Below are 25,859 nucleotides of genomic sequence, written 5' to 3' on the forward strand. Positions count from 1 at the left end.
TCTCGAGGTACAGTATTAATCCTATGTCATGAGCAGTGAGTTTTCAGTGTAAGTGCACTTTGCAGGTTTCCACAGCACAACTGTGCAATTTGCCCTTTTCTGGACACATTAGTTGTGACGTCACAAGTGATGTGATAATTCAATCTGCAGCTACACATCTTAAACTTTAAGGTGACATAAGAGAAAATGCCACCTTTCATCAGAAAACTTTAAAACTACTGCATTTGCACGATTTAGCACGGTGAAAATAAACACAGCAATTGAACTCTGACAAGTGCTCCTATTGTGTCCAAGCTACTAGGATTCATAGCGTCATGTCTTCTGCCTATCCCTCTGAATGAAATAAAACACGAATATACGAGATGAAGACGATCGTTAACATCAGTATCAACTCTATAGAGAAATGTGGAGGTAATCTGAATAACGTCTAATCTACTTCGTGACAGCCTGCATTTTATCTGCTGCTGACGGACCTGTGCTCGTGTTGTGGGCTGTTTTGGAGCTACGTCACACTGTGCGGGAGTCACCTGATTGGCTGTACTGCAGGGCGGAAGTGCGTCTGTTGTCCCAGCTGTGTGCTGAAAACAAAAATAAGAGAAGCTACGACTGGTGAGTGCTCAAACACCGTGGACTCTGCTTATTATTATGATGGTAATTATAATGATTAAACATCGCTGCTGTGCACACTATGTGTGTGTGTGAGGGTTACTACGTTAAACGCTCAAAAACGACGCGTTTCGCTTATAATTAACGGTGGAAATGTGTGGCTGCCCTTGTGTTGAGCTCACGTGTTTGTTGTTATGTAACAGACATACTACATCGTGCTCGTATTATTGTTTGCGGCACGGATGCTGCAGAGCTTCTCAGGCGCTGTCTTCACTCGTTTTGGACATGATGTAAACCTTTTTATGCTGCTGATGAAGAGCAGACGCTTTGAAAAGGCAGTAATTTCTGCACCAGTGCAATCAAAGGGGCGGCAGCTCCCTTAAATCAGCTTAATCAATTCTATGCTGTTGGACTTACTGGAGAAATCAGCCTGCTGATATTTTATCACCCAAAGGCTTGCTTAGATATGCTTGGTGATGATTGTGTGGCAGAGGATTAGGGTGTGGGTTTGGTCCATGCTGTTCTCAGTGGGTAAAGATCTGATTTAACAAACCGAAAGCTCTGACGCTGTATCAACGTTTTTGGGCCTTCCCAGAGGAACCTGTTATGGTGATTCTTTGAGTCTCCTCATTTGTAATTTTTGTAGAAATGTTAATGATCAGTATTAGGATGAAAAAGATCATTATGGGAGCTCAATTATGCTTTTCACAGCTGATATTCTAGCTTTGTTGAGGGACCCACTGACATCAACCTGACACTTGATGGAGACTTTTCAGTCATATCCTGAATTCAGCTCAACTTTATTGATATGGCCCTTTTAAAACACAAATGAAACTCAAAGTGCTTTACAGAGCAAGAGGAAACATCGAACTAAAGCAATATGAAAAATTTAAAAGCACAGAAGAATGACACAAAAGCTATTGAAAATAGCAGTAAGACATTAAGATAAATAGCAATAAAAACAAAAATGAAAGACTTAGTAGTAGAATAAGTAAAGACAGAGCATATTAAGAGAAATAGTGCAAACCAAATCAGGGAAATGACATAATTTTTTTCAAAGAAGCAAGCTTTACACTTAAAATCAGAGAGTGTCATTTTGTACCCAGACCAGCAGCTGGTTCCACAAAAGAGGAGCCTGAAAACTGAAATCTGTACGTCACATTCCAGACCTTAAAACCCTGAAAACCATAAGTAGGCTTCATATCTGAAAGCGAAGAGCTATAGTGGGACAGTGGGAACAATAGGTTCTTTCAGATAAGACGGGGCAAGGCCATTCAGGATTTTAAAATCTATTTAGAATTTCAGCGGGAGCCAAAGAGATCTCTCTTTACGGTACCAGTCAGTACCGCAGTGGCCACAGCATTTTGGATCAACAGGAACACTTTCAGGGAATTGTTTGGGCACCCAGCTGTAATGGAATTGTAATAGTCCAGCCTAGATGTGATGCATCTACAGTTTTTTAGCATTTGATTGAGACAGGATACTCCTGAATGATTTTAGCAACATTCCGCAGATGGCCCAGGTAGTTTGTTTAATACGTGGGCTGAAAGTTAGATCTTGGTAGAAAGAAATACTCCAAAGGCTCCTCTAATAATAATGGAAGCCAATTAAGTGCCATTACAATTAAATACATGGTTAGAAAACAAATCTATGAGTTTTTGGGCTAAAACAATTACCTCAGCTTTACCTGAATCCAAAAGTAGAAATCCAGGCGTTTGTGTCTGTGAGACAAAACTATGTCATGTAGTCTGACAATATTGCTCAAATGAAGCACATATAGAGAGAACAGAATAGGTCCCTGTCCAGAACCCTGTGGAACACCATAATTAACTCTGATATGTGTAGAGGATACATTATGTACAAAGTGATATCTATCAGATAAATATGACTTAAATCAGTCTGAACCCATGATCCCAATGATTAGTCTTTCTAATAAAATCTAAATCCAGGCTAAAACCCTTCAAACATATCGTTGCTCTGCAAAGGGATACTCAGTTATTTCTGAACAAGGCTATAAAGTTAACCATAACTTAACTAGTATAAGTCTGAGGCTGAGCCATTGTCTGTGTTCTGTTGTCTGTTTATTGGGAAAAGTTTACATTTGAGTGGCATCCTAAAAGCATGAACTATGTTGGAGTCCTGATCTGTCAAGACTTTGGAGCGTTGCTTTCAATATTTCATGAGAAATAGCGAAAGATAAAACTCTAGAAATTTAGTCTTAGAAAAGTGATAGCAGCACCCAAATAATAAAAAAAAAAAGTCAGGAATGGATTCAGCAAACTGTGTTTCTAAAGGGAGTTTATGTCTAACAGATCTTAAAACATTAAAGATACATTTTAATAGAAAGTTTGTTTTAAGGTGGGTCTTTATTTATTTGTTAAGAAGAAAAATAATGTTCAGCACAGTGCTCAGTTCAGTTCAGTGTTCATAGTTCTTCATCAGCTCAGCGCTGGTGTTTGGCACAGCTGTGCAGACTCATTGAAGTATGTCACTCAGATCTTTGTGCTGTTGTTGGTCTTTTAGTTCTGCCCTGCTGCAGAAAAGACGGAAGTCACAGTGAACTAAGATGTGCTTTTTGTGGAGTGAAACGTGAAAAATAATTAAAGGTCGAGTTTGTGCAATGTTGTGACATCTAGCAGCACCAATTGCAAAAGAACCACCAACTTTATCCCTCCACTTAGTTCCATGCAATGGTGGTTGTGAAAAACGCAGGAGTGAAGGCCCACTGTTTGGTTTGTCCCATCTGGGCTACTTTAGTAACATTAAGAGGGGCGAGATGGGTGACCCGTGGCATCTGTGGATATCAGTTTTTTGTATGATATCAAGTTAATTTGTTTAATTTTCTGAAGAAAATGAGCTTTTGTTTCTTGAGATCACAAGGGATTATGTTGAGCTGAAAATTGAGTGGTTCCTGTTAAACTACTAATTTCAACATTCATTATTACTGTCATGATGAGTAGGATCTATAACACTGAGTCAAGGCAGGCATGTGTAGTTCTCTTTCTATAAAGTAGACTGAGTTTAGTAAAATGTCTGCTTTTGAGCACAGACAGTGGCATCTGTGGGCATAGATAAGAGTTTACCCAACTCAGCTACGCCTCAGCCTGTAGCTGTCCTACTGGCGATCCGTACTGTTTGTCGTGATGAGAAAATAAACTTTAATAGTCTGAACTTACAACAAATTTAACCTGTTCAAGATAATGTCACAATTAAACCGGGATGACTACAAAATGGACTGTGTTATCTTGAGATAATGCTATTAAAAAGAAGTTCAAGCCTGGTCTTTCTCATCTTCTATAGAAAATAGAAATTTTTATTTTCAAGTATTTCCTCATATGTTATGCTGTATTTATATCAATAGATCCCTTTCATGTTACACGCTGGAACTTTAAGAGTATCCATGGTCTGTGCTACTCATCCATCCCCCTCTGTGTATTTAAAAATGTTTTATTCCTGCTTAAACCTAACCTTTGAACAATCAGCATCTGTCTTATGTTTAGTATAAACTGTCTTAAGTAAGTACTGGGCTGTGTAAGTACTGTTGGCTTTTAGGACTACACCCAAGTCTTTCTCTGTGGCCTCTGTCTTTGTTGAGTTGCTATCATCTGTCACTTCCTGTTGGATACGACTATGACTAAGCCCTGTTGACATATGCAACAGTATAGTGTTGTTGGTGTGAACCACTGACCACCGAGTTATGATCACAGACTATGTTGCCATCAGTATTTTAGTACATACATCTTAAAGTACTGCATTAAGCCAGATTCACACAGGATTTTTGGAGGTTACAAACTAATGCCCCAAATTGGAGGCAAATTTCCATTTGATCAGCAGTCCCCGCTATGTGTGAATGTTTCTAAGACGTCTGTTGCTCGCTGACTAGCAAGATATTTTGGAGGAGTTGTTGAGTGATGTGTCAGAATGAGCTACAGCCGATAATAGTGCAAGAGAGAGTGTTAGTGCAAACAAAAGAGGAAGACCTGACAGTGGAATACAACGAACTAAAGTATTACAAACGTGGCAGAGCCTATACTCCTTTCCCTTTATCGCTCTCAATTTTTCAGTTTCAAAACTACAGATTACAAGGTAAGCCATCGTGTGGAACTGCCAGAGGACACTGAAAAATGACTGAAATTGACTTCAGAAAAAGTTGAAGTCCAAATGATCGGTGGTAGAAATGAGACATCCTCAGTTTATCGAAGAATATTTTATGCTTTCTTGAGGTGGTTTTCATCTTTTTCAACACATGCTAGTTGAGTGTAAGGGGAGATGGAAAAACCTTTTCTCAATGTCTGATGTATTAAACATTTGATAAGACTGATTAGCTGACTCGCATGTTCTTTTATTTTTCCTTTTCTGTAATATTTTCAAACACATTTCAAATGTGCTTGACAGTTGTATGGAAACATGAGTAAAAAGATGCAGCAGCAACAGGCAAAGAATTGCATTTCTGAATATATTTGATTTCTTAGGGATTTTTTTAGGGAATCTGTAAAAATTACAGCTGCAATTGATAGTTGTTGTTTATTTACTGTCCTTTCCTTATCCAACATAGCTGAGTATAACCGCCTGAGACAACAGGTATGGGCAATGTTAATAATATGTTATTTCTATTATGATTTTCTGGAGTTCCAGTTGGATTTTTGGCTAATGCTGAAAATTAGTAGTGTGGAAAAACATGATTATTAATTATATCAATGCTCAAAATGCCCCAGATCTTTAGTCTCTTAGGCAATTCAGAAGTTTCAGACACTGATATACAAAGATAAATAAGCTGCTATCATTGCAAATTCTTCAGGAAAAAAACAACCCAAACCGATCTTGCATTTCATTTTCAGACATTTTATCTTTTCATATAGTGTGTTTTTTTTAGCCCAAAATATCTCTTATATATGTCTTTTTGTGTGTCACTGTTGTTGTTTTATACAAAGCACTGATCTGCACTAAACTATTGCAGCTTTTTACAACGTATCATTAACCATAGACTTGAACTCTTTCCTGTCCCTGGTTTCTAGCACCATGATGGATGAGCTGGTGCAGGACCTGGTGTCTGCACTGGAGCAGGCCTCAGAGCAGAGTAAGCTGGGGGAGCTGTGGGAGGAAATGGTCCTTAGTCCACTGCAGCATCGGCGACAGATCCGCCGCCGCAGAGGCCGTAAGCGCATTCGTGAGTCCTCCGTCTATCCAATGGCGCGCAGACGACGCTGGATCGAGGCCTCAGAGTCCAGCTTGGATGAAGCTAAAGAATACAGGGCAAATTCATCATCCACCTTCCCTGCCTCTGTGGCCAATTGCAGTGACTCTGATGATATGACTGCAACTAACCACTGGCCATCCCTTGTGAGAGGCCCAGTTAGGACCCGGCAGCCCTCCTGGCCAGAGTCGGACTCCTTCACTGAAAATAACCCAGGACGGCCGCTCAGGAGGCGAAGGAAGGTCAAACGTATGACTTCAGATGTGACAGTCAGGCTTCAGCAAAAGTTAAAAGTTCCCGGTGTGGATGGGAAACAGAGGCGCAGGCCAGCTAAGGTGCAGCGTCTGCCGGGATCGAAGAGAAGCTCTGGCAGTTGGATGGGAGGAGAGAGACAGACTGAGGGAGGCAGACTGATGGGAAAGGAGTGCTGGAAGAGAAAGATGGCAAAGGAACGCAGAGATCCTCTGGATGAGAACATGTCTGAGGGGTAATGTGAAATACTAACCATTTACTCATTTCAGTCTTAAAGTTAGTCTCCCTTTTCCCATACATTTGGGATCATACAACCCTATTTAAAGTACATTATCTGTGAAAAAACTGCATTTTCACTTCTTAAAAACCTGCATTTAATTTTCAGTTGTGCAAAAAGCCAAATGTTAACCCTGTCATTGTTTAAAGAGTATGGAGTGAAACCACTCTTAAAAGGGTGCTAAAAAATCTTAAAGCCCTTTTTACCCTTTAAAATGAGAGTTACCAAGGCAGTGAAACGTGTAACGTAAAAGTCATGGACATTACTATAAGACAGAAGCAATAAAATAAGGCGACATTTAAGATGATCTATACTGCCTGTCTTACTCAAGCTAGTTGTCAATATTCAGAATGTCCTCAGCTAAACCAAAAAAAGAAGAAAAAAACAGTATCACAATCATGTTGGTCCACTTTAAAGTATTGACCACATTAAAAATGAATGATAGAGTCCCTTCATTCTCATCTCTTGTCGCTGAACTGACCATCAGGGAAGGATCTTTGATAGTTCCACCTCTGGGCAACTACCAGCTCATTATTTCCTTTCCAGAAATATTGTCACCAATAAATAAGTGACTTGGTGTGGTATCGATTGCTGTTAAAATTAATTCCTGTCTTTGGCAAAGTAATTAAAGCTGTTCCCGTCTCATAATCCCAGAGTGCACACTCTTGTTTGTTTTTTATTTAGAAAACCTAAGTGTGGATTTAACTGCCAGCAGAGAGGGACATTATGTGATTAAAGTGAAGCAACCATCACAATATACACTTAGTAAGTTACTTCTGAGCAGTCAATGGAAAATCACACACTTAACCTTCTCATGTCAATTTACTAATTTTAAAAATACAAAATTGACAGACATTACTAACAGGAAAAACCCCCACCAAAAACCCTTTGACAGGGAGTTGGGAAATTTAATGCAACAATACAGAGGGATTATAAATATACACATAGATTTAGCAAATGCAGGTTGCTCACTAATATAATTTTATGTTCGCTTTGCAGATCCAGTCTCAAATGCCATCCTCTGTTCTTTTGCTCATTTACATTTTTGTTGATCACATAAAGCATTTGAGAAGAAGACATTTGAAGTCAGCCATAATGCGACAGAGAGGGGGCTTTACATCTTCTGGTTTAATTTGTGCTGACCTCCCTAGCCCGTAAACGGTACTTGTTTTCTTACTTTATGGAAAAATCAATAGCCGTTCTGACAGAAAACAGCTCCGGAGAAGAAATAAATGGGAGCACCATGGCACGCTGTCAATCATTTCTCACTTACACAACGTCCACAGTCTTGATTGCTGCTCAGTAGACTGCCACTCTGTAGTGTGGGCTGAACAATCTAATGGTTAAGCCCCGGCGGAGGCAAAGGATATGAACAAATGGCAGCAGTGATGAGGGGTTGACAGCGGTACAACAGCAATATTTATACTTTGGGAGCGTATGGTCCATTTTATGTCAGACACAGATGCCATTGTTGAAATGTCTTTTTGAGTCACTTGGATTTCTTCGGTCTCCATTCGTTCCATTACCCTTTTTATATGGAGTGTTTGGTCTCATAAATGTGCCTCTCCTCAAGGTCACTCCCCTTATGTGAATACTGAGCAGAGCTTTGCCTTCAGCCACCCAAGTGCAAGGACAGCAGATGTTGGAAACTCCAGTTGGGCTCCACATCCTTGATTAGACCTGGCCCAGCCTGCTGGCAGTGAGGCCACCTGGCACCCAGGCTGGCCCAGCAAGCAGCCCTCACCTGTGGGTAGTCGCTGTCCCGGGCTCTGTCTCCAGCTGTGTGCCGTTTCTATTGATGTTGATTTCTCAGAAAAACAAAAGGCACACTGGGGCCTATCATGCTGTAATTTAGATTTTGAGAGCTCGTTCAGGAGTTTTTGGGAAGGCAGTGCAGCATTTGCTGGAGTTAATTTTCATAAATCTCTGAGACTAATCCAATTACTGCAGCTCAGGGAGGGTGGGATAACCTTATAATCAGACACCCATGGAAGAGGGCATAGATTTGGTTTGGGGCGGCTTGTTTGAAGAGCCCACAGATCCATTGTTATCAGCACTTTGCCCCCCTTCGACTCTCCTCTTCTTTATTCCTCTGCAGAATGAGCCCAAGCTCAATAAATGGCGGCTTGGCTGTAATCTCTGTGCAAACTGGTCTGCCTCTCCCAGGAGCTGAGGATTATATCCTAATGATTAGTGCTCATCTGGATACTGTGTTTTGCTTCACCTCTTTGGCTTGTATAGAGACAATAGGGCCACATGGGAAGTTCAGTTCATCCCTTCACACTGAAGCTTTTGCCCTTGCACTTAGACCTACTTTATACTATTTATTCTAATTATGGTATCTAATCCATGATAGGAAATCACATTTTTTATCAAGTCGAGGGCTGTGTTTTGCAGGATTTGCTTGCTGCATACAGTGAGTGAAAGGCAAAGTTTTCTCAAACTGTTTTTAAACTTTTCCTGACAAAGGTCATGGTTGAAGAAAGAAGAAGGGTTTGGTTCCTTTTAAGATAGACATCTCAATTATTTACAGCATTAATTAGGCAGTGCTTAATGGAAACATTCTGCATCGTCCCTGTGCTGCTCCAAGCGACATCACATTGCACTTTTAATACAGATGAGTACTTAATGGTTGTCTGTAATTGACTGTTTATACCTGCGATTCTTTTTCAAACCTTTTACAAATGTCTATAATAAGCTACAAACGCTTTCTTACTTGAAAAATGAAGAAGACAACTAGCTAAACGCTGGCTTGTAACTCAGGATTAAAGGCCTAACACCAAAACAACAGAAATTGCCTATTGCTGAGCTTGTAGCTGTGTCCTCTACTGGTGCTAGATGATCACAGCTGATATGTCCAGCGGTGTGTTACAGCTGAGGAGCAGCCCGGGAAATCAATCTGGAGAGACAGGGTTGAAGGGTTGGGATGGGGGTGGAGGCACAGTCCACGGCTGCTCAGTTAGGACAGACATCTTCCACATTCCCCTGAGAGGCCTGTTCTCTTCTCACATCTGCTTCTTGTGGATGTTTGGGGAGATGATGCAGGACCATCTGGCCAAGGGTTAGGCAGGCTGGCTGGATGGACGTTTTCCTGATCTTGCCGTCACTCAGAGGGTTCTGCAATATGGCAAAGCACCGTATCAGCGCATATCTGACCCTCAAGCTTTCTCCTGCAAGCAAGGTCAGAGATGATAAACAGGAAGCAAACTGCCTGACAGTTGAGCATTAAGCTTACTCTCTTTCACAGAGTAATATGAAAGGAGATTAGCTTTATTTAAAGGGTAAAGCTGCTTTTTTTTGTGAAAACTCCCAGATTTTTGGGCCTTGTCCTTTAAGCTAATGGGTAAGAAAGGAAAGGTGATTTAAAAAAAGACAAATATTCATAAAGGTTTACTGTGGAGGTCTTTTGGTAAGAAATGCCAGCTTTTTGAGAGAATGTTTTTTTCTGTGATTTTTTTGGCTTTACCTTGAACAAGAGGTCCCAACCCTGCGATGGCTGAGGTGTGAGAAAAGCACTGAAACTCTGGTTTAGATGAGGGTCAGGGGGACAGAGGGCGCTGAGGGAGACTAACAGGGGTTCGCCTGAGGGTGTGGAGAAGACTGGCAATGGAGCAGCAGAGGTAGTACGCAGTGGCAGCCCGCACAGCAGATGTCATCCAGTTGTTGTGGAAGCGATGGCATGTCTGTGGGTCGCTGTATGTGAGGGGCACACCCAGAGGGAGGGGCAGGCAGGGGAATGTGTTTCTCTCTGCTGTCATCCTCCACAACGCAGGCCAGATTAGATTGGAGCTGACAGCGGAGGATATTCAATTAGATTGTTCATGTCACTCAGTGGCTTCGATCAGAGTCTCTCCTGATGCCTTTGTGTTTGCCATTGCAACACGGCAGAACACAGCGCGCTCTGTCTTTTTGTGTCATTTCCATTTATGTCGACCTCCAGCTCTGGTCTTCTTCATTATTTTCAATATTGAATGCTACATGTTAAATATTGACATTATAGGGGTATGTAAATTTTGATTTACATTGTTCACTTTTCAGATGCCATAACATTGTCTGACCTCAAGAACCCATCAGGTTTAAGATGACAAATCAAAACATTTGAGTTTTTTCCTCTTCATATGTCATTGATACTAAAGAAGCAGGCCATTGGGATTATTGGGTCATTTCTTTCTTTTTTTTTGCAGGGAAACCAGCAGCACCTGCAGCAGTGACCCAGGTCTGTTCACCAATGATGAAGGAAGACAAGGTATCAATAAACAAAAATCTTGACATATTTTGTGTTGAAACTTGCAAGTGAAAACCTGATTGGATTTGGACTATTTACAGTTTACAGACTAATCTCTCTGTCATGTGGAGAAAGATTACAAGTTGTCCGATGGACAGTACGCTGCTTGACTCTAAGGGAATGCCTAGACCATAGAGTGAGATTTGGCTACAATGGGTTGGTTGCTGGGCACCCAGGCGACTCTAATAAGACGTTGTCATGTCGTGTTAATGAGCGCTGAAGCCTTTGCTAATCTCATTAGCCGTGGTGGAGCCAGGCGGCCTCTGATTTAACAGTTGTCACTACACCTTGACTGTGAGAGGCATGGTTCCTGTGCGCGCTTTGCTGAGTGACAGGTCTGAGAGGAGCTCACTGTCTAGGGATGAAACGGGTGTCGTCTGGTGCTGTGTAGTTAAATTAGGAAAAATATTGAAAAAGAAAATTAAATTTCAGCCATTATAGTCGTCCCCCCCCCAAAAAAAAGCACCACAGAAAAGTTGAATACAATATTGATTAAATAGGTCATGCTGCTCTTTTGTAGCCTTTAAAACACATTGTGAGTTCAAAGATCCACTGTTTAACTCCTATTTCCTAAATCATCCTATAATTACTGTATACTTTCAAACAAAATCTTCAGAAGTGGCATGCTAAGCAATGCTGCATCTTCCTTTGTACCCGTTGTGCAGGTGATGATGAGCAGAGCGACTGGTTCTTTGAAGGAGACTGTGGAGTCGGGACGGGCGTGGCCGGACTGCTGCCTAACTGGGACTCTGACAGCCCACTCTCTCTCGAGGATAGACACAACTCCCCCAACTTCCTTCAACCAGCACGACTCTCTGACAGAGGTTGTGGAGACATTATTTTCCTTTACAGAGATATAGGATTTAGATTATGAAAGAATTGAGTATTCTGTGCCAATTCAGGCAGTTTATTTAGAACTTCCCCACCTCAAATTGTTGCTTTGGTAAAATTATTTTCTGAGGAAAAATCCCAAGGATGTGGTTAGGAAGGGAATATTCAATTGTTTGCAATTTGAAGTTTGTGCCTCTAGATGTCACTACATCCCACAATGAACCTTTAAGAGAGTTCATTTTAATGTGAAAAGCTAACTTTGTAGTGCATTCATGTGAATACAATCTCTAATAAGCAGCTTATTTTAGTCACATAAATATTGTCAAGAGGACTTACACGAATTTATAAAAAAGACATTTCTCCAACTTCAGATATTACATTAATAGTAGGACGCATTGTGTTTGTTATTTGTATCAAATGTGTCTTTCTGTTTGTCCCACATGAGTGTCCCACAAAAATCTTCCATTTTCATTCTGAAGCATCTTTTCAGGCCATTTTAAACCAGATATCCATTATTATTGAATGAGATTATAATATTTATAAGATGTCTATAATAGTTTTTGAAAAGTAGAAAAACTTTCAGTGCTTTGGAGTTGTCCTAAATATTCTTTTGCCTCTTTGGGAAATATTGATCACCCTCTATTCCCCATTTTATTAATAAAAGTCATCTTATGTTTTTCATTTCCTTTGTGCTATTGTAAAGTTGCTGCATCCTGCACAGCGTTTTCGGATCTTTTATGATAATGTGGCTGCACAGTAAGATTAAGTTTGTTTTGTACTGCTGCAGGGTATCATTCACGTCTTAAACGACTGCCTGGCTCTGCTGCCTGCTGCATCAGGAGGGACAGGAAGCGGCTTCCCAGGAAGGTAAAGAAAACTTTAATTCCCTTCTTTACTAATCTTACAGATGCTGAAATCAGTCGTACAGTTTTGTGTCTTTGTTTGCCACTACATATCTGTGTTGAACAGGGCAACAACATGCCAGTGTTTGTAGAAAGACTGCGACACTTCTCCCAAGATCATTACCAGAGAGAGTAAGATACACTAGTTGTTATAAATGTCCATTCATCCATTCATTTGCATCCCGGTTTAAATCTCATACTGTTATTATGTCCCTTCAGCTTTTGGTTGCCTTCTGTTGGAAAACGAGACCGAAGCCAGGTATGCTACAGTAACATGTCCTCTTTTTTTATCCTACCTTGACCCGTTTGTGATGGTAACACTGTAAAATCTAACTCTTACTGATACTTTCAATTTCCAGTTGAACCCTTTGTGCCCATTACCAGTGTGTCCTATAGACATGATGTCAGAGAGCTCCCATCTCCGATGTTCCTCCTCTGTCTTCAGAAACAGGTAGTTAATGCCACATATTAGTCAAACAAAGCAGCCTCTCAGGGGTCTGTTGGAGTTACTGTTCAGTCTTGTCAATAGGAGCTCAATATGTTGATGGGCTACACCAGTCAGCTCACTTAAACGAATCATTTACAGAAACTAAGCCTTGCTTGGAAGGGTAACCTCTGTGTATGTGTGTGTGTGTAGGCCGGTATATTTGGTGCATTGGGTCAAGCCTTCTTCCTCATTAAAATGAGATTAACTATGTGTGTGTGTGTGTGTGTGTGTGTGTGTGTGTCAGACAGCAGTTAGCCCTGTTGTGTTGTATACATTGCAAAGAATTTAGGCCATGTTTCAAAACTCTGGTATACTAAAGGGAGCTCTTCAGTTTATACTTGATACATGCTCGATGCACACATAGGGATATGTACAATGTATTTGTTAATCCTAATACATCTTGTTATGATGCAGTGTTATGATGTCACTGTATGCATATTTTCTTTTATATCGTCTATATTCCTTCAAACTTAATGGTAAAAGTGAAAGAAATTATCAGAAAGATATTTACAACTTATCAGGTAGTATTTAATGTTTTATGTTTTGTGATTTGGATGACCAGATATGTTCTCAGTTTGTTTGGTACCTTACAAAAAGCACTGTCATGAGCTGGGGAGACCCTAAACACACACCTTATTTCCTGCATTAAGATGCCTAAATAATGTTTAACGCCCCATTAAAACATTATGCTTAAGGGATATCTCCACCTTAAGTATGAGCTGAACTGACAACAGTTAGCCACAAAAGTAACACTTGGATGCAGCTTTATAAACTTCTACGTTTTCAAGGTCAGTGTTACCGAAAAGAGAAGTATTGACTTAATGGAAATTTAAATTCTGACATTTCTGGGACTGCACAGAAGCATTAAAAAAAATCCAAAATATGTTTGTCAAAGCGTCTCATTGCTCCCAGCCATCCCTGGAACTGTTGGATCTACATGGGGGACTATTGAGAAAAACCGAGCAGTCCTCTTGGCCTCGAGACTGTGGGACTCCTCATTGTGTTGTTTCCACTCTGCCTGTTTATGTTGGATTCTTAATTTTGTTTCACACACACCCCTTTCCCTCCCTCTCTCTTGGGTTATTTCACAGAGCACTCCAGCACTCCTTGATGAGGGGCAAAAACACGACTGCTATGAAAAGCTCCCGACTTCTTAGGGCTTTCTTTTCCAAAGTGGGCCTTTCTTCTCCACCTGAAAGGTTCCTTCAGATTCCAGTTTAAGGCATTGTGAATACTAATTTCTTCTATTAAAAAGCCCTCATATCCCTACCATGCTCTCATTTGAATGACAGACTCTGGGGAGATCTCTTAATTCCTTTATAGTAGGATTCAAGACTCTTCACTTCAAAAAGTATAAATCATACTCCCAAATGAATGAGGGAGAGAGGGGGGGAGGGTTGACGAGAGGGGCTTCTGATGTGTTCTGTTGGACAGCTCGAGCTGAATCCATCTCTCCAAGCTGTTCAAATTCACTCTCCAGTGAGATGGCTACTTTTGTCCCGGCTTTGCACTCGTGGCACCCACTTGATTCATCCAAGTTCAGCCAAAACACTCAGAAACAAACCGAGATTGAGACATGCAGAAACTCACATCTGCTCTTGACAAACCTTAAAATGCCAATTCTTAATCTGCTTTAACTTCTTTTGAAATCTTACCTGTTTGGTTGATTTCTCCCTTTCCAGTTCAAAGTTCTATGAATTTTCTTCATATGAAGTGTGAACTTTAATCTTGTATTGTTAAAATGATGAATAGGATTGTATAAATATAAGCTGTCACCTCTTGTTTGACATAAATTGATGTTAATAATCCCACTCTCCTCATCCTTGCATCTGTGTGTGAACGGGCGCAGTGCTTTGTGGGATTTGGTTGAAATGGTCAGGGCCATTGGCCACGTTAAAATGCATAACTGCCTCCCACCTGAGCCGGGCAGCAGCAGCTTTTATCTATTGACTTATTTATTTCTAAATGACACTTGCGCTGTGAGATAAATCATAGTCTTACACCACTCCCTTCCCAGTTTTCATTTTAATTGTGAGATCACAGTGTCAGCAGTTAGTATATTGGTGTGAGTGGCCTATTGATTATTGATTTGGAGCTATTGATTATGTTCCCTGGAGACCCTAATCCTTTCTGATTCATTTGAATACCTCTATTAATCTTGAGATCCTGCTCACACCTGAAGCACCATGTAACCTAATGAAAATAGATGGCCATTTTGCAACTGCAGCTTCTCACTCCTTTTTTGATTTATTATTTTTAATTGATATATTTGCTTTTGGATGTGGGCGCCAAAATTACAATTGACCCTGTGTCAGTGCTGTTTTACTCTGCACCCAAAGGGACTTTACACTGCATTTAAAAGTGACTCATACGACCTGAAAATCTATCTTGGACACTTTTTTCCTGTGTCCTTGTGTCTTTGATAGAATTAAGTTGTTGTTGTCCATCTCCAGTCCTTCTAACTTGTTTTCTCAATGCTCATTTTCTCAAAGTCAATCTTTGCTTTCTCATCATAGTTTCAGTAAATGCAAGCACAGACATCTGTCAAGCTGTTTAAACTGATGAAGTAACAGATGTTAAATAATAACAACAGTGCTGGGCTTTTTTTTAAACCACTGATTTCATTTCTACTTTGAGCCATGTAGCATGCTTTATAAAAGGCATTTGGTTTCTTCTCTGAGATGAATGGTAGTGTTTTGCCTTGGTTAATGAGCCAGCTGATAGCATTCTCATGTCTGATTAGCACTGAGCTGAGTGCCTCAGTGGACTCCCGATGGTCCCACGGTGGATCAGCACTCTAGCAGGAAGAGCTCTCGCCTCCCTTCAGACAGCAGGGGCCCCTGTGTATCTTGGCCTTGATGCAGTGAGGAAAGCGATGGAGGGATGGACCTCCATACATTAGGACCAAATGCATCAGGGTATTACTTTTAATACCGCAGTCGTGCCTCGTGAAATAATGCGACGTTTAAATGTGGATCGATTTGGGAATTAAAAAGTTAGTTTGCAAAGATTTACTGTGGGGAGTTCAATGCCTGAGCTCTTTATCAGGGGCGCAAATGGCTGGTTATGTGCTGTCCAACAGGGGTACGATTGAGGGATCGATAGGTGCGTGATTTACTAACTGGAGTACAGGTAATCAATAAGTATAAAAGTAAATGAAATATGCATTACTGGGATTTTATTAGAGAGGGGTAGCAGGAGAGAATAACGGTCAGGCCATTTATTTTTATATCTATTGATTATACAACATAGGGACTTCGCTCAAAGTGCGCCCTGAACAGCTCTCAACACCCTGCGCCTGCACACCCGTTATGTGATTTATGGGTGTTGAGGTCATGGAACACACTACCAGTTAAAAGGCTGGCCTGACAGGGCCTCGTTGTAGCATGTGTGTGTTAGGGTTGTGAGCTTTATGTAGCCTGCTATCTCAGATGGGTCGTGCTGGTTAACAAGTAGTTTCTGCTGTGTGCTTCTTTGCACAGTTCATTTTTAAAGGCTTATTGACATTTTCAGAGAACACATAATTCTTTAAATCTTCTTCAGGATACAATCCAGTTAAGTAAGAGGCAACATTATGCCACAGTGTAGCTTAAATCTTCAGGTATGTTCTGTCTTCTCTCTGTGGCCATTTCCACTTACAAACATACATACAGCACTGATCACATCAGTCGCTCCCACCCCCATGTGACTGAGCAGACCTTGACCTTAACTTTACATTTCAGATGTCAGAGCTATTAAGCTCATGGGGAGGGGGGGCTTTTCCTATTTCAAGGCTCCTGACATATGACACACAGGAAGGGGCAGAGCAGGTGTAATTTGTCTGTGTGAACTCTACAGTGACTCAGGCTCAGCACCTCGCCTCATTGATGGTTCTCTGGTGAAAATATGCATTCACAAAGTGAAAATTATTTGTGGGAAAATGTAAACTGTGCCCTAAATATGTTAGCATAAGTGCAGCACCTGCTTGTATTGATTTGTGTGGAAATTTTACTATTGTACATGTTTGTGTATATTGCGGGTATGTGATGTATTTTCTTTCTGTCTTTGTCCTTCCAGGCAATCTAATTTCACTCCAGGACTGTTGGGCTCAACAGACATCAGGAGGAGGAGGGAAACAGAAGCAGCATCCATCACATCAGGTAAAACCCCTTCCAAATTCACGTATCTGCACCAATTTTTATGCAGCCTTCAGTAAAATGTATTAGCCACTGTTCAAAGACTTAAAGCAACACTAGAGTATGTGATCCATGAATCTATGCGCTGTGCTTGTTTTGGACATTCTCAGGTCTGAAACTGCCATGTAGCACCCGGTGGCTGAGATACCATAGGTCACAAGTTTGGTTTCCAGCTCATCACCAAACCGTTTAACTTTATAGTACCACATCACTCACCAGCAACTGGATAATAACACACTTTTGACATAATAAATACAGCAAATACAAAGACAACAAAAAGACACTTTGGCATGACAAATAAAATGTATGGAAGACACAGCGAAGAGACCCATGACAAGAAAAAAAGATATAAATGTATGAGCAAGACACAGGACATGAGTAAACATCAGGTTGGATTTTACTGCTGCTGAGAATGCGGAGAAAAAACAGGATGACAAACAGATGTAAAGTTAGCTTTGTTGTTGCTGTTGGTAACAACTAATCAGGTTTCCTGCTCTGTGTTGTGTCACGTTAGCTTTGCTTGTCAGTAAAGTTGCTGATGTGCAAGTTCATAATCATGAAAAGATTCCAATAATTTCTCCCTCTACTCTGCTAGATTGTAAATCAGAGGGGATTGAAGGTGTGGTTGATTCCTATAATGAAACTGATTAAACATGTTTATGTACTCCAGACATCTACTTTTGCGCTCTGTATCAAGATTAACGGGAAATCCACAACATTACAACAGCAGCATGTTCATCTGTGTATTGTTATATATCAGACATTATAATATAATAATCATGAGTATAATCTTATTGTCTTATAGAGGAAGCTCCAGTTAGAACCTCATTCCTGTTTCAGTCCCCCACCACTTGGCTAAACACAAAACGTGTAGGACCCAAAAACAGCATGTTGTACTGAAATACAGTACTTTGAAAGTTGTGCAGGGCGCCCAAAAAATAGAAATGAAAATTAAAAAAATTGGTGAGAAGAATCCCATAATGAAAGGTGCTGTGACCTTTGTTATGCTGTCAAGTCTTATGTTTTAGATTGGATTTGGCGAGGAAGATGTATGCAATTTTGTTTATTTTAAAGGATCCCTTTTACAATTAAGATTAAGAAATAATATTACTTAGTAACTTAATCATCTGCTTCATGAAACTTCTCACTTGCAAGTAAACAAAGAGGTGCTGACAAGGACTGGAGGGTAGCTACTGCAGGAAGAAGCTTTACTTATTCTAAGATAACTGCAGAATGTTAAGAATTTATTGAACTATTAAAAAGAAGTTTAGCATAGGGAAATGTACAGTCATATTAGAGAGTTTCCAGTTTGAAAAAGAAAATAGTTACATGGATCATGGCCTGTACCCCGCCTTTCGCCCGATGACTGCTGGGATAGGCTCCAGCCCACCCGCTACCCGACCACGGATTGACGGTATAGAAAATGGATGGATGGATGGATCATGGCCTGTTGCAGAATGCACCAAGTCGTCTTGTGCGTTTAGACGGGTGGAGCTGCCTTTTTTCATTAGACTGATGGCTCTGGAGCTTGTGTCTTTGCCGGATCGAAATCTGAATTGGTTTGTCCACCTTTTCTTCTCTGTCCCCTCTCTGTGCACCACTCCTGCAGCTGCTGTTTGTCATTTAAATAACAAATGCTGGTGGTTCCCTGATTTAGTGAGGGTTGCGGGCCTCTGATGTATATTAATATTGCCGCACAGTGCTCTGTGCTAGGGTCCATCATTCATTTGGATAAAAGAGGTGGAATTTAAAAACAGCCAATGCTTTACTTGGATACAGATTGCATCCATTTATTGCACTGAGTGATGGAACGGCCGGCAACTCTGTCCTTCACCTTCCCAGCGCTGAACCTCTTCCCATAAAAGTAAAAGAGGATTCACCCCTGGCCCCTAAGGACCCCACATATTCAACATTCAAAACTAGGGGCATCCCTCAGTTTGTCAGCAGTTAACATGGTTTCCTGTAAGAAGTCTAAGAGTGGGAACTGCTCGTTTTTAAATGTTAAACACATTAATACAGGAGTTTGTGTTCACCACAAATATTTTTTTCTGTAATCTATGGATTAAGAGTAAACAAATGATCAACAAATGATCACTGTATAATTTTTATGTAAATGTATTTGAATACGTTTTCGAAGCAGATACACAATTACTCAACCCTGTTCAGAGTGTTTTCCTGCTTCTTGAGTCTAGTGCCCCCTGTCCACCATGATTTATCATGCATCCCATGTCGTCCAATGTCAGTTTCTGCAGCTGCAACTGCTCTGTATAAATCTTTACTTTGGCAGCCCGCTGCACCGCGTCTCTCCTCAGTAATCTCACCACCGCCAGGAGATGCACATTCACTCTGACAAGCTTTCACACTCTCTGTGTAAGAATTTTGGTTTGCTGCCATTGTGACATAAATGTGCGCAGAGGCAAAATCAGATTCTGTGATTTACTGAGTGGAGTTGTTTCCTGGTAGACATCTTGTTTGCATGGAAAGATTGTTCTCTGCATTCACTCGAAAGAGCAGCGTGTCGCTCTTAGTGAACACGACAGCTGAGTCTTTGAGTTACCCAGAGGAAGTGGATTGTTGTATGTGTTAGTGGTTCATTTGAAACTCCGTAATCAGGAGTGAAAATGGTCTGTGGGCAAAGGTATATTCCAAGGCTCTATGGGGAATTACTGAGACGGTACCCAGCTGTTGCTTTGTCTTCTTCCTTTATCCTTTTAGCACCTCTCCAGGAGTGCTGAAGCTGGTTGTGAAAAAAAACAACAAAAGAAAACACAACTTATCAGGCCAGGTATCTGTTTGGATTAGATGACCACTCCATTTCTCAACCTTAAATTGGCCATTTTCTACTTTTCTCCTCACCATCAATCCAGAAATCCAACTCTGTTCAACATGTCCTTACTAGATATTGAACAAAACAGTACTTCTTTTTGCTTTATGTTACCAGATAAATATAGATTACTATCACTTATAAGTCTTGACATTTAAGGTATCTTTGTATCCAGTGTCTTAAATTCCAAGAATGTCAATATTAGTTTTCTGGTTTCTAAAGTAAAATCATGTTTCCAAATGACTGAATGTTATAATGAATACATTATTTACACTTTACAAATTTTTTCTTAATCTCTTTAAAGGATGTATATCTGTAAAACTCAACATGCTCAATGCCAAATTTCAGGGATAGGTTGGAGTCATAAATAAGTTAGCTTGTTGTCAGTTAAGACTTTAATGTAGCGCTTCAGACTGTGTGCTATATATTAATGTGTTGGTCAAATGTGGGTGCCTAGGTGGAGGCCAGTCCCATGGCCAGATCTGCCGCCTCTCCTCTCCCCTCTGCCTTCATGTGTCTCCTTGCCTGAGCAAGACGGCTCCGTGACAGATCACCTGTGTCGGAGACCCGCCGTGTTCCTGCCCGGCGGTCCGGCCCCCTCTCATTAATGCCCAGGCTGGTGCAAGGGCCGTATGGCAGCACAAGACAAATAACGCTACCACTCAGCCATCACTTCTACTGACAGAAATGCAGCCCACCGCACTATTTCGCCCTCTCCAGCTCCACTCCACAACCTGCTCTTGTCCTTCAACCACCCCCCCACTCCATTTCTCCCCCTCTCCACCTGCACCTGCCTGCACTGTTCTACTAAACTTTCATGGTGGGGTTTTGCTGTTGCTCGAGGCTGAGCTTAACACTGAAACCCATACTAGTTGATGTACTGTAAGAACTGACCTGCTGGCTTCGTATCTACTCTACTGAAATATGAGTGGTACTCATCGTATCTAACTCGTCTCAGTTTGGTTTCGTCTTTATGTAGATGGATTTGTTTTTCACAGCTCATTCTGTCGGGTCCTTCTCGACTCACTTGTGTGTAAACCTTCTCACCAGGAGGTCTGATTAGAATGTCCCATTTTTGCAGTTGTGAAAACAACAGTGTGTGTGTGTGTGTGTGCACATGAGAGACGGAGAGAGAAGCATAAAGGCTAATCATTAAAGAGCTATTCAGCCCTGTTCATTTAAGTGTGGGAATCAGCAGCCCCATTACTGTCAATGTGTAATTAGCTGATTAATAAACAGGGGGAAGGGGAGTGCTCCAGGAAGGCCTGTAATGATTGTTTTTAGAGAGCATCGCATGAGAGCTTATTAAGACGGTAAGGTGGTTACATTCAACCTCCCATTATCACCCACAATAAATGTATGTACTGTAATTCTCCCACTGACGAAAACCCTTAGCATTCTAATTTCTTGACCTTGATGTAAAACCACTTGAGTGTAGGTGTTGGTAATGCGTTATGAAAGCAACAAATAATAACAAATAACATTTTTGATTTCACATACATACATACATACATAAAGACCCTGTATCTTTGTATGCTGCACAACTTTGTACAACTGACTGTTGTTGGTTGTGTGCATTGTTACAGCAGTGATTCTCACCTCTCTGGTTGGAGACCCCACACAGAGCAGCCCAGATGCCAACGAAATGTTGCTGTTGAACATTTCTAGAAACCACAGATCAACATTTTTCAGTCCCGTTTTCTCTCATATCCTATAACATGGCGTGCGCAGAACAGCTATGGTGTGGCACTTTTGACTTGAACTGTGATATCCAGGGTGGAACAATGTGAAAGAACAATGACCGCTGACGGTTGAACACAGGTTTCCTGGATGATGGTCAGTTGATTTATGCAAGCAGTTTGAAGAGATGTAAAATGGTAAAATGAGAAATGTGGGGGGTGTACAAATTTGTAGTTTCTACAAAGGTTTCAATTTCACAATGATGGGGCAGCCATGTCCAAATTATGTTAATAACACAATATTACACAAGTATGACTTAAAATCGGCACCTTTAACCTTTGACTGAGTCATTCCACATTGAGTTTTAAGTCAGTAAAACATTTGCCTTCTCTTCACGGTAAGCTCACCATGAGAAACCTGAACTGTGTAACATTTTGTTACAACGTTTGTGTTTTAGAAATGTTTTTTTAATTTTTAATTTTGTCTCCTCATTCGATCATTGTGTAATAATATTTATAAACCTCTACAACACTGGGTCTTTATTCTCCCAAGAAATAATAATTCTCCAGTCTTGATGTTGACCTTGATGTAGGGTTTGAGTCCCCACCTGGTACTTCTTTTGCATTTTAACACACTTAAACTAAATGTTCCCTCCTGTTTCTTTGTATCTGTCAAATATGAAAACTCCTGAATTTTGATCAAGTCCTTTGACTATGTTTAACCCAAGTGTTAGGGTTGGACCTCAGCAACGGTTAGTCATCACTCCCTCAAGAAATATTAATCAATTATCTTGCCCGCCAGATCAGTTTGGAGAAGAAGTCATCTGGAAAGAGGCACAAGCAGATATGAGGGGAACAAGCAAAAGCACATGCCAGTGAATGCTGTAATGCCTAATCCTTTGAGACAGCCCAGAGCCACAATGTCACTTCTAGTTCCCTTGTCCTCTGCTATGGGACTGCTTGGCAAATGTCTTGTGTGACCGCCGCTAACTTTTTGGGGTTGATCTGGAGAGATTTATTTATTAAAGGGAAGTAGGTAAAGCAAGAAAGCGTGTTAGGGAGCACAATTGTTTTAGAGTTCTTCCGTCTTCTGTGAAAATTGGCCCCCGGTTCTCTTTCAAATATTTCTCCTTGCGTGCAAAGACAAAAGGCTTTAAAGGTGAGGTCAAGAGAAAAGAGCATCTTTAAAAATGCAAGCTAGTCGGTGAGATGTGAAGTGTGATGACTTGAACTAAAACCTACATACAGCACAACTGGAGAGGGTAAAGTTAAGCCAAAAGAGCAGTGCAGACTAACCTTTTTATTATCCATGTCCGCAAGTCATCTGGGGCCAAATAGGATTTGGCTCACATGACCAAAGTCTCATTAATATTTAACCTATTAGAAGAGGATTGCTTCTAAGATGTATTTCAGCGTACCAAAAGCAGAGAGTGATCTTTAAGTTTTAATTTTCATTTAAGTGGTTTAAAACAGTGAAGCGAAAAGGGATTTTTTTTTGTCAGTATCTTGGTTTGTTTCGCTGTGTTGTCTCTGGAATTTGAGATTTACTTTCTTTTCTTTTTTTTTGCAGCTAGCACCCCATTTCATGCAGATCAGCAGGGAGAAGAGGCTAAAGGAGCAGCCAGTAACACATCAATCCAAGAGGATGTGCAACCAAGTACACCTCAGAACTCTGCTTCTGCTTAGCCCGAGAGTCCGTCTTTACTCTATGAGGACGCCTGAATGGGGCTTGACAAGCACATCCAATTCCAGCAGAATGTGACAAGAAGAAAGCTATTGTGCCAGAGAATGAAATTGCTTGAACTCCTATTGCTGCACAAACCTTATGACAAAGGAAAAATACAAATCACATCATTAGTCTTCAAATCAGCATGTTCCTGCTAGATTCAGCCCTTCCAGGTAGTATATTAAGCATGACAAATGTTAATGCAATCAAGCCTTGTTAAGCCCTCCGCCATCTCCTAAAGGAAGAAGGCAGCTTCAAGAGGCTCCTCATTTGACTCCAGACTTGGCTGCTCCTCCTGTTTCCACACTATGTCTCGAGGCCACCTGCTACCACACAATCGAACAATTATGTCTACTCTAGTAGCACAGCACTTGTCAGCAGGAACCCACGAAAGATGGTCAGTTGAGGCTTCGTGGCCAAGGGGGAATCTGCTCTACTTTAGGGCTACCAACAATGGCTGTACAGCAGCTAGCTCTGAGGCAGAAGAGCATCACAATGTTTAGCTACCACATGCTGCTGCAGGGTTCAGAGAGGCGGTGAGCCACACAGAGTACAGGCCTCCTATTAGCATGGATTTGAAAAGCTACAGTTGGTACAAAGGTGCTCATTAGCACAACACATAGGGAGTGTAGTCATGGTCCTCAGAGGGCTGCCTCTGTTCTCCTCAGGTTACCTTCTATATTCAAATTTCCCCTAACGTATTTAAAGTTCAAGGCCAGCTGCAAGTGTGTTTGAACAGGCTGTTTTTCAGCAGTGCTGGATGGGCTGCTTTTGGAGCTGTGAAGACTGTGGATGGGAGACAGCAGAGAGGAGTTGGAGGAACTGTGAGAAACAGGAGAGTGGAGTCATACACAGTAACTTCACCTACCCTTAGGGTGTACAGTTCCCTGGCTCCCTCACTATCAGATGCATTAAAAGATCAATGGCAGCATAAAGAGAGATCAAACAAAACAGTTTGAGCCAAACTGGTAAACAAGCAGTATTTTCAGATAAATGTAATGTATACAATGATGTATATGATCCATATTGATGAAAAACACGTGGGTAAAAGCACTTAAAAAAACCTGACAACAACTTAACGCTCTCTACTGAAAGTAGTCTGGAGAAGGTTTTTCATTTGGAAATGCCAACCTTAAGCAATTCCTTTTTTTTATGTACCCAACATTCTGCATCCAAAAGTATCAGACATGCACTTTTAATAATTATAACAGGACAAATTATAACAAGATATCTCACAGAGAAATTAATGACATAATCACCAACTACACAACGCATGTCTGTTCAGATACTTTAAAACCTTATTTAAGAGAAGAATCACCTTTGATAGAATGAGATTTGCCAATTATTATGAGTTATATGTCTGCAATAATCCATCTGAGAAGACTTTATGTGATCATGTTAGAGAGGGATGACATTTATAAATGCTGTGTGTGCACACTAGTCTAAAGGATGCCTCACACAAGACATCCTGCCATGAAAATCAGCCAAAGTGTTGGGGTAGAGAGAACCTGAACCCCCTCAGTCATCACTACTCCTCCTGACTGTAGACGCATCAGACAAGTACACGTGATTAATAGGAATTGCACAAGTTGGGATTCATTATTAGACAAAAAAGCTGTTGATAAAACCATTGATGGGTTCTTGGAAATATATGCCCCTGAACATGTTGACAAGTATTGACTGTGCAGTGTTTTAAAGAGAGCTTTGTGCTGCTGCCATATCTGACAGTCTGTGTTTTTGGTGCCAAGGCATTGACAGGGGAGGAAGATGCATCAGTTCAGATACAGCTGGAGAAGCGGAATACCTCACCTGCCACTATGTAATTAGCAGTAACCATAATGATATCTCAGCCAGACCCTATGCCCCAAAATGAATTTCCAATGGCTCGGAAATGGGGGAATGGCTTCCGTGCAGCCAGTCAATTGTCCTGTTACAGTTAAGGAATCCAGCAGGCTGGTACCACTCATATTTCATCCCAGGTAAAGATTACCTGTCAGACCCATGGGAGATGTATTGATCTGTTTTCCTTTTTCCGCCAGCAATCACCTGACAAAGGCACCTAGGCGGTGAGTGAATGAGTGATGCCTGGTCTGTCTGCTCAAGCCTGGTGGCTTCATGTGTCCACTCATGGGTGGAGAGGAGATGAGGAAAAGAAGAGATAATGCAGTCATAAACTCTGTTTGAACCTCCTCTGTATGCATGCAGGGCAAGCCCCCTTCGAGTCCTGGGTCACAGGTCAGTGGGGAATTTGCCTTTTTGGCTCCTTTCTTGTCAGTGGCATTTGTTCCTGCTGTGTAGTGTGTACTGAAGATAGAAACGCATGCAAAAGAGCCGCTCTGGTTCCTGCTGACAAATGCATGTTGTGAGTCACCGTAGTTCAGCTCACTTTGGATTTCAGAAGTGATCCAGTTGATGTGGGCGCCCTTTTAACAAGGAAATCCAACCTTGTGCGGTTTAATGTTTTCCTGTCTGTCTAGCAATGATCAATATCTTCCACAATATCATATATTTTCTTGGCAGCTAAAAGTATTTATGTATTTGCCTTGTTCAGTGGAATGTCAGAGTATATATATTATCCATGATGCCAAGCATTTAAAGTGATTGCAATGTTAAAAAAATGT

The 25,859-nt window shown here is 41.0% G+C and overlaps 1 protein-coding gene across 2 annotated transcripts; it reads left to right on the forward strand.

The window, feature by feature from the left end:
- Nucleotides 1–555: 555 nt before the first annotated feature.
- On the forward strand, nt 556–24,317 carry LOC140269859 (G patch domain-containing protein 2-like). Of its 2 annotated transcripts, none has more exons than XM_072364843.1 (10): nt 556–609; nt 5,622–6,287; nt 10,514–10,575; nt 11,280–11,438; nt 12,233–12,312; nt 12,415–12,479; nt 12,567–12,606; nt 12,707–12,798; nt 16,891–16,973; nt 23,083–24,317. In XM_072364843.1, exons 2-10 carry the CDS (start codon nt 5,626–5,628, stop codon nt 23,196–23,198), a joined length of 1,359 nt encoding a protein of 452 aa, XP_072220944.1. In that variant the 5' UTR covers nt 556–609; nt 5,622–5,625; the 3' UTR covers nt 23,199–24,317. The 2 variants fall into 2 exon arrangements, with proteins under 2 accessions (XP_072220944.1, XP_072220945.1); XM_072364844.1 differs by having other exon boundaries at nt 570–651.
- The last annotated feature ends 1,542 nt before the right edge of the window (nt 24,318–25,859 follow it).

This window comes from Leuresthes tenuis, unplaced genomic scaffold, assembly GCF_036924035.1.
Source record: "Leuresthes tenuis unplaced genomic scaffold, fLeuTen1.0.hap1 SCAF_15, whole genome shotgun sequence".
Lineage (NCBI taxonomy): Eukaryota > Metazoa > Chordata > Actinopteri > Atheriniformes > Atherinopsidae > Leuresthes > Leuresthes tenuis.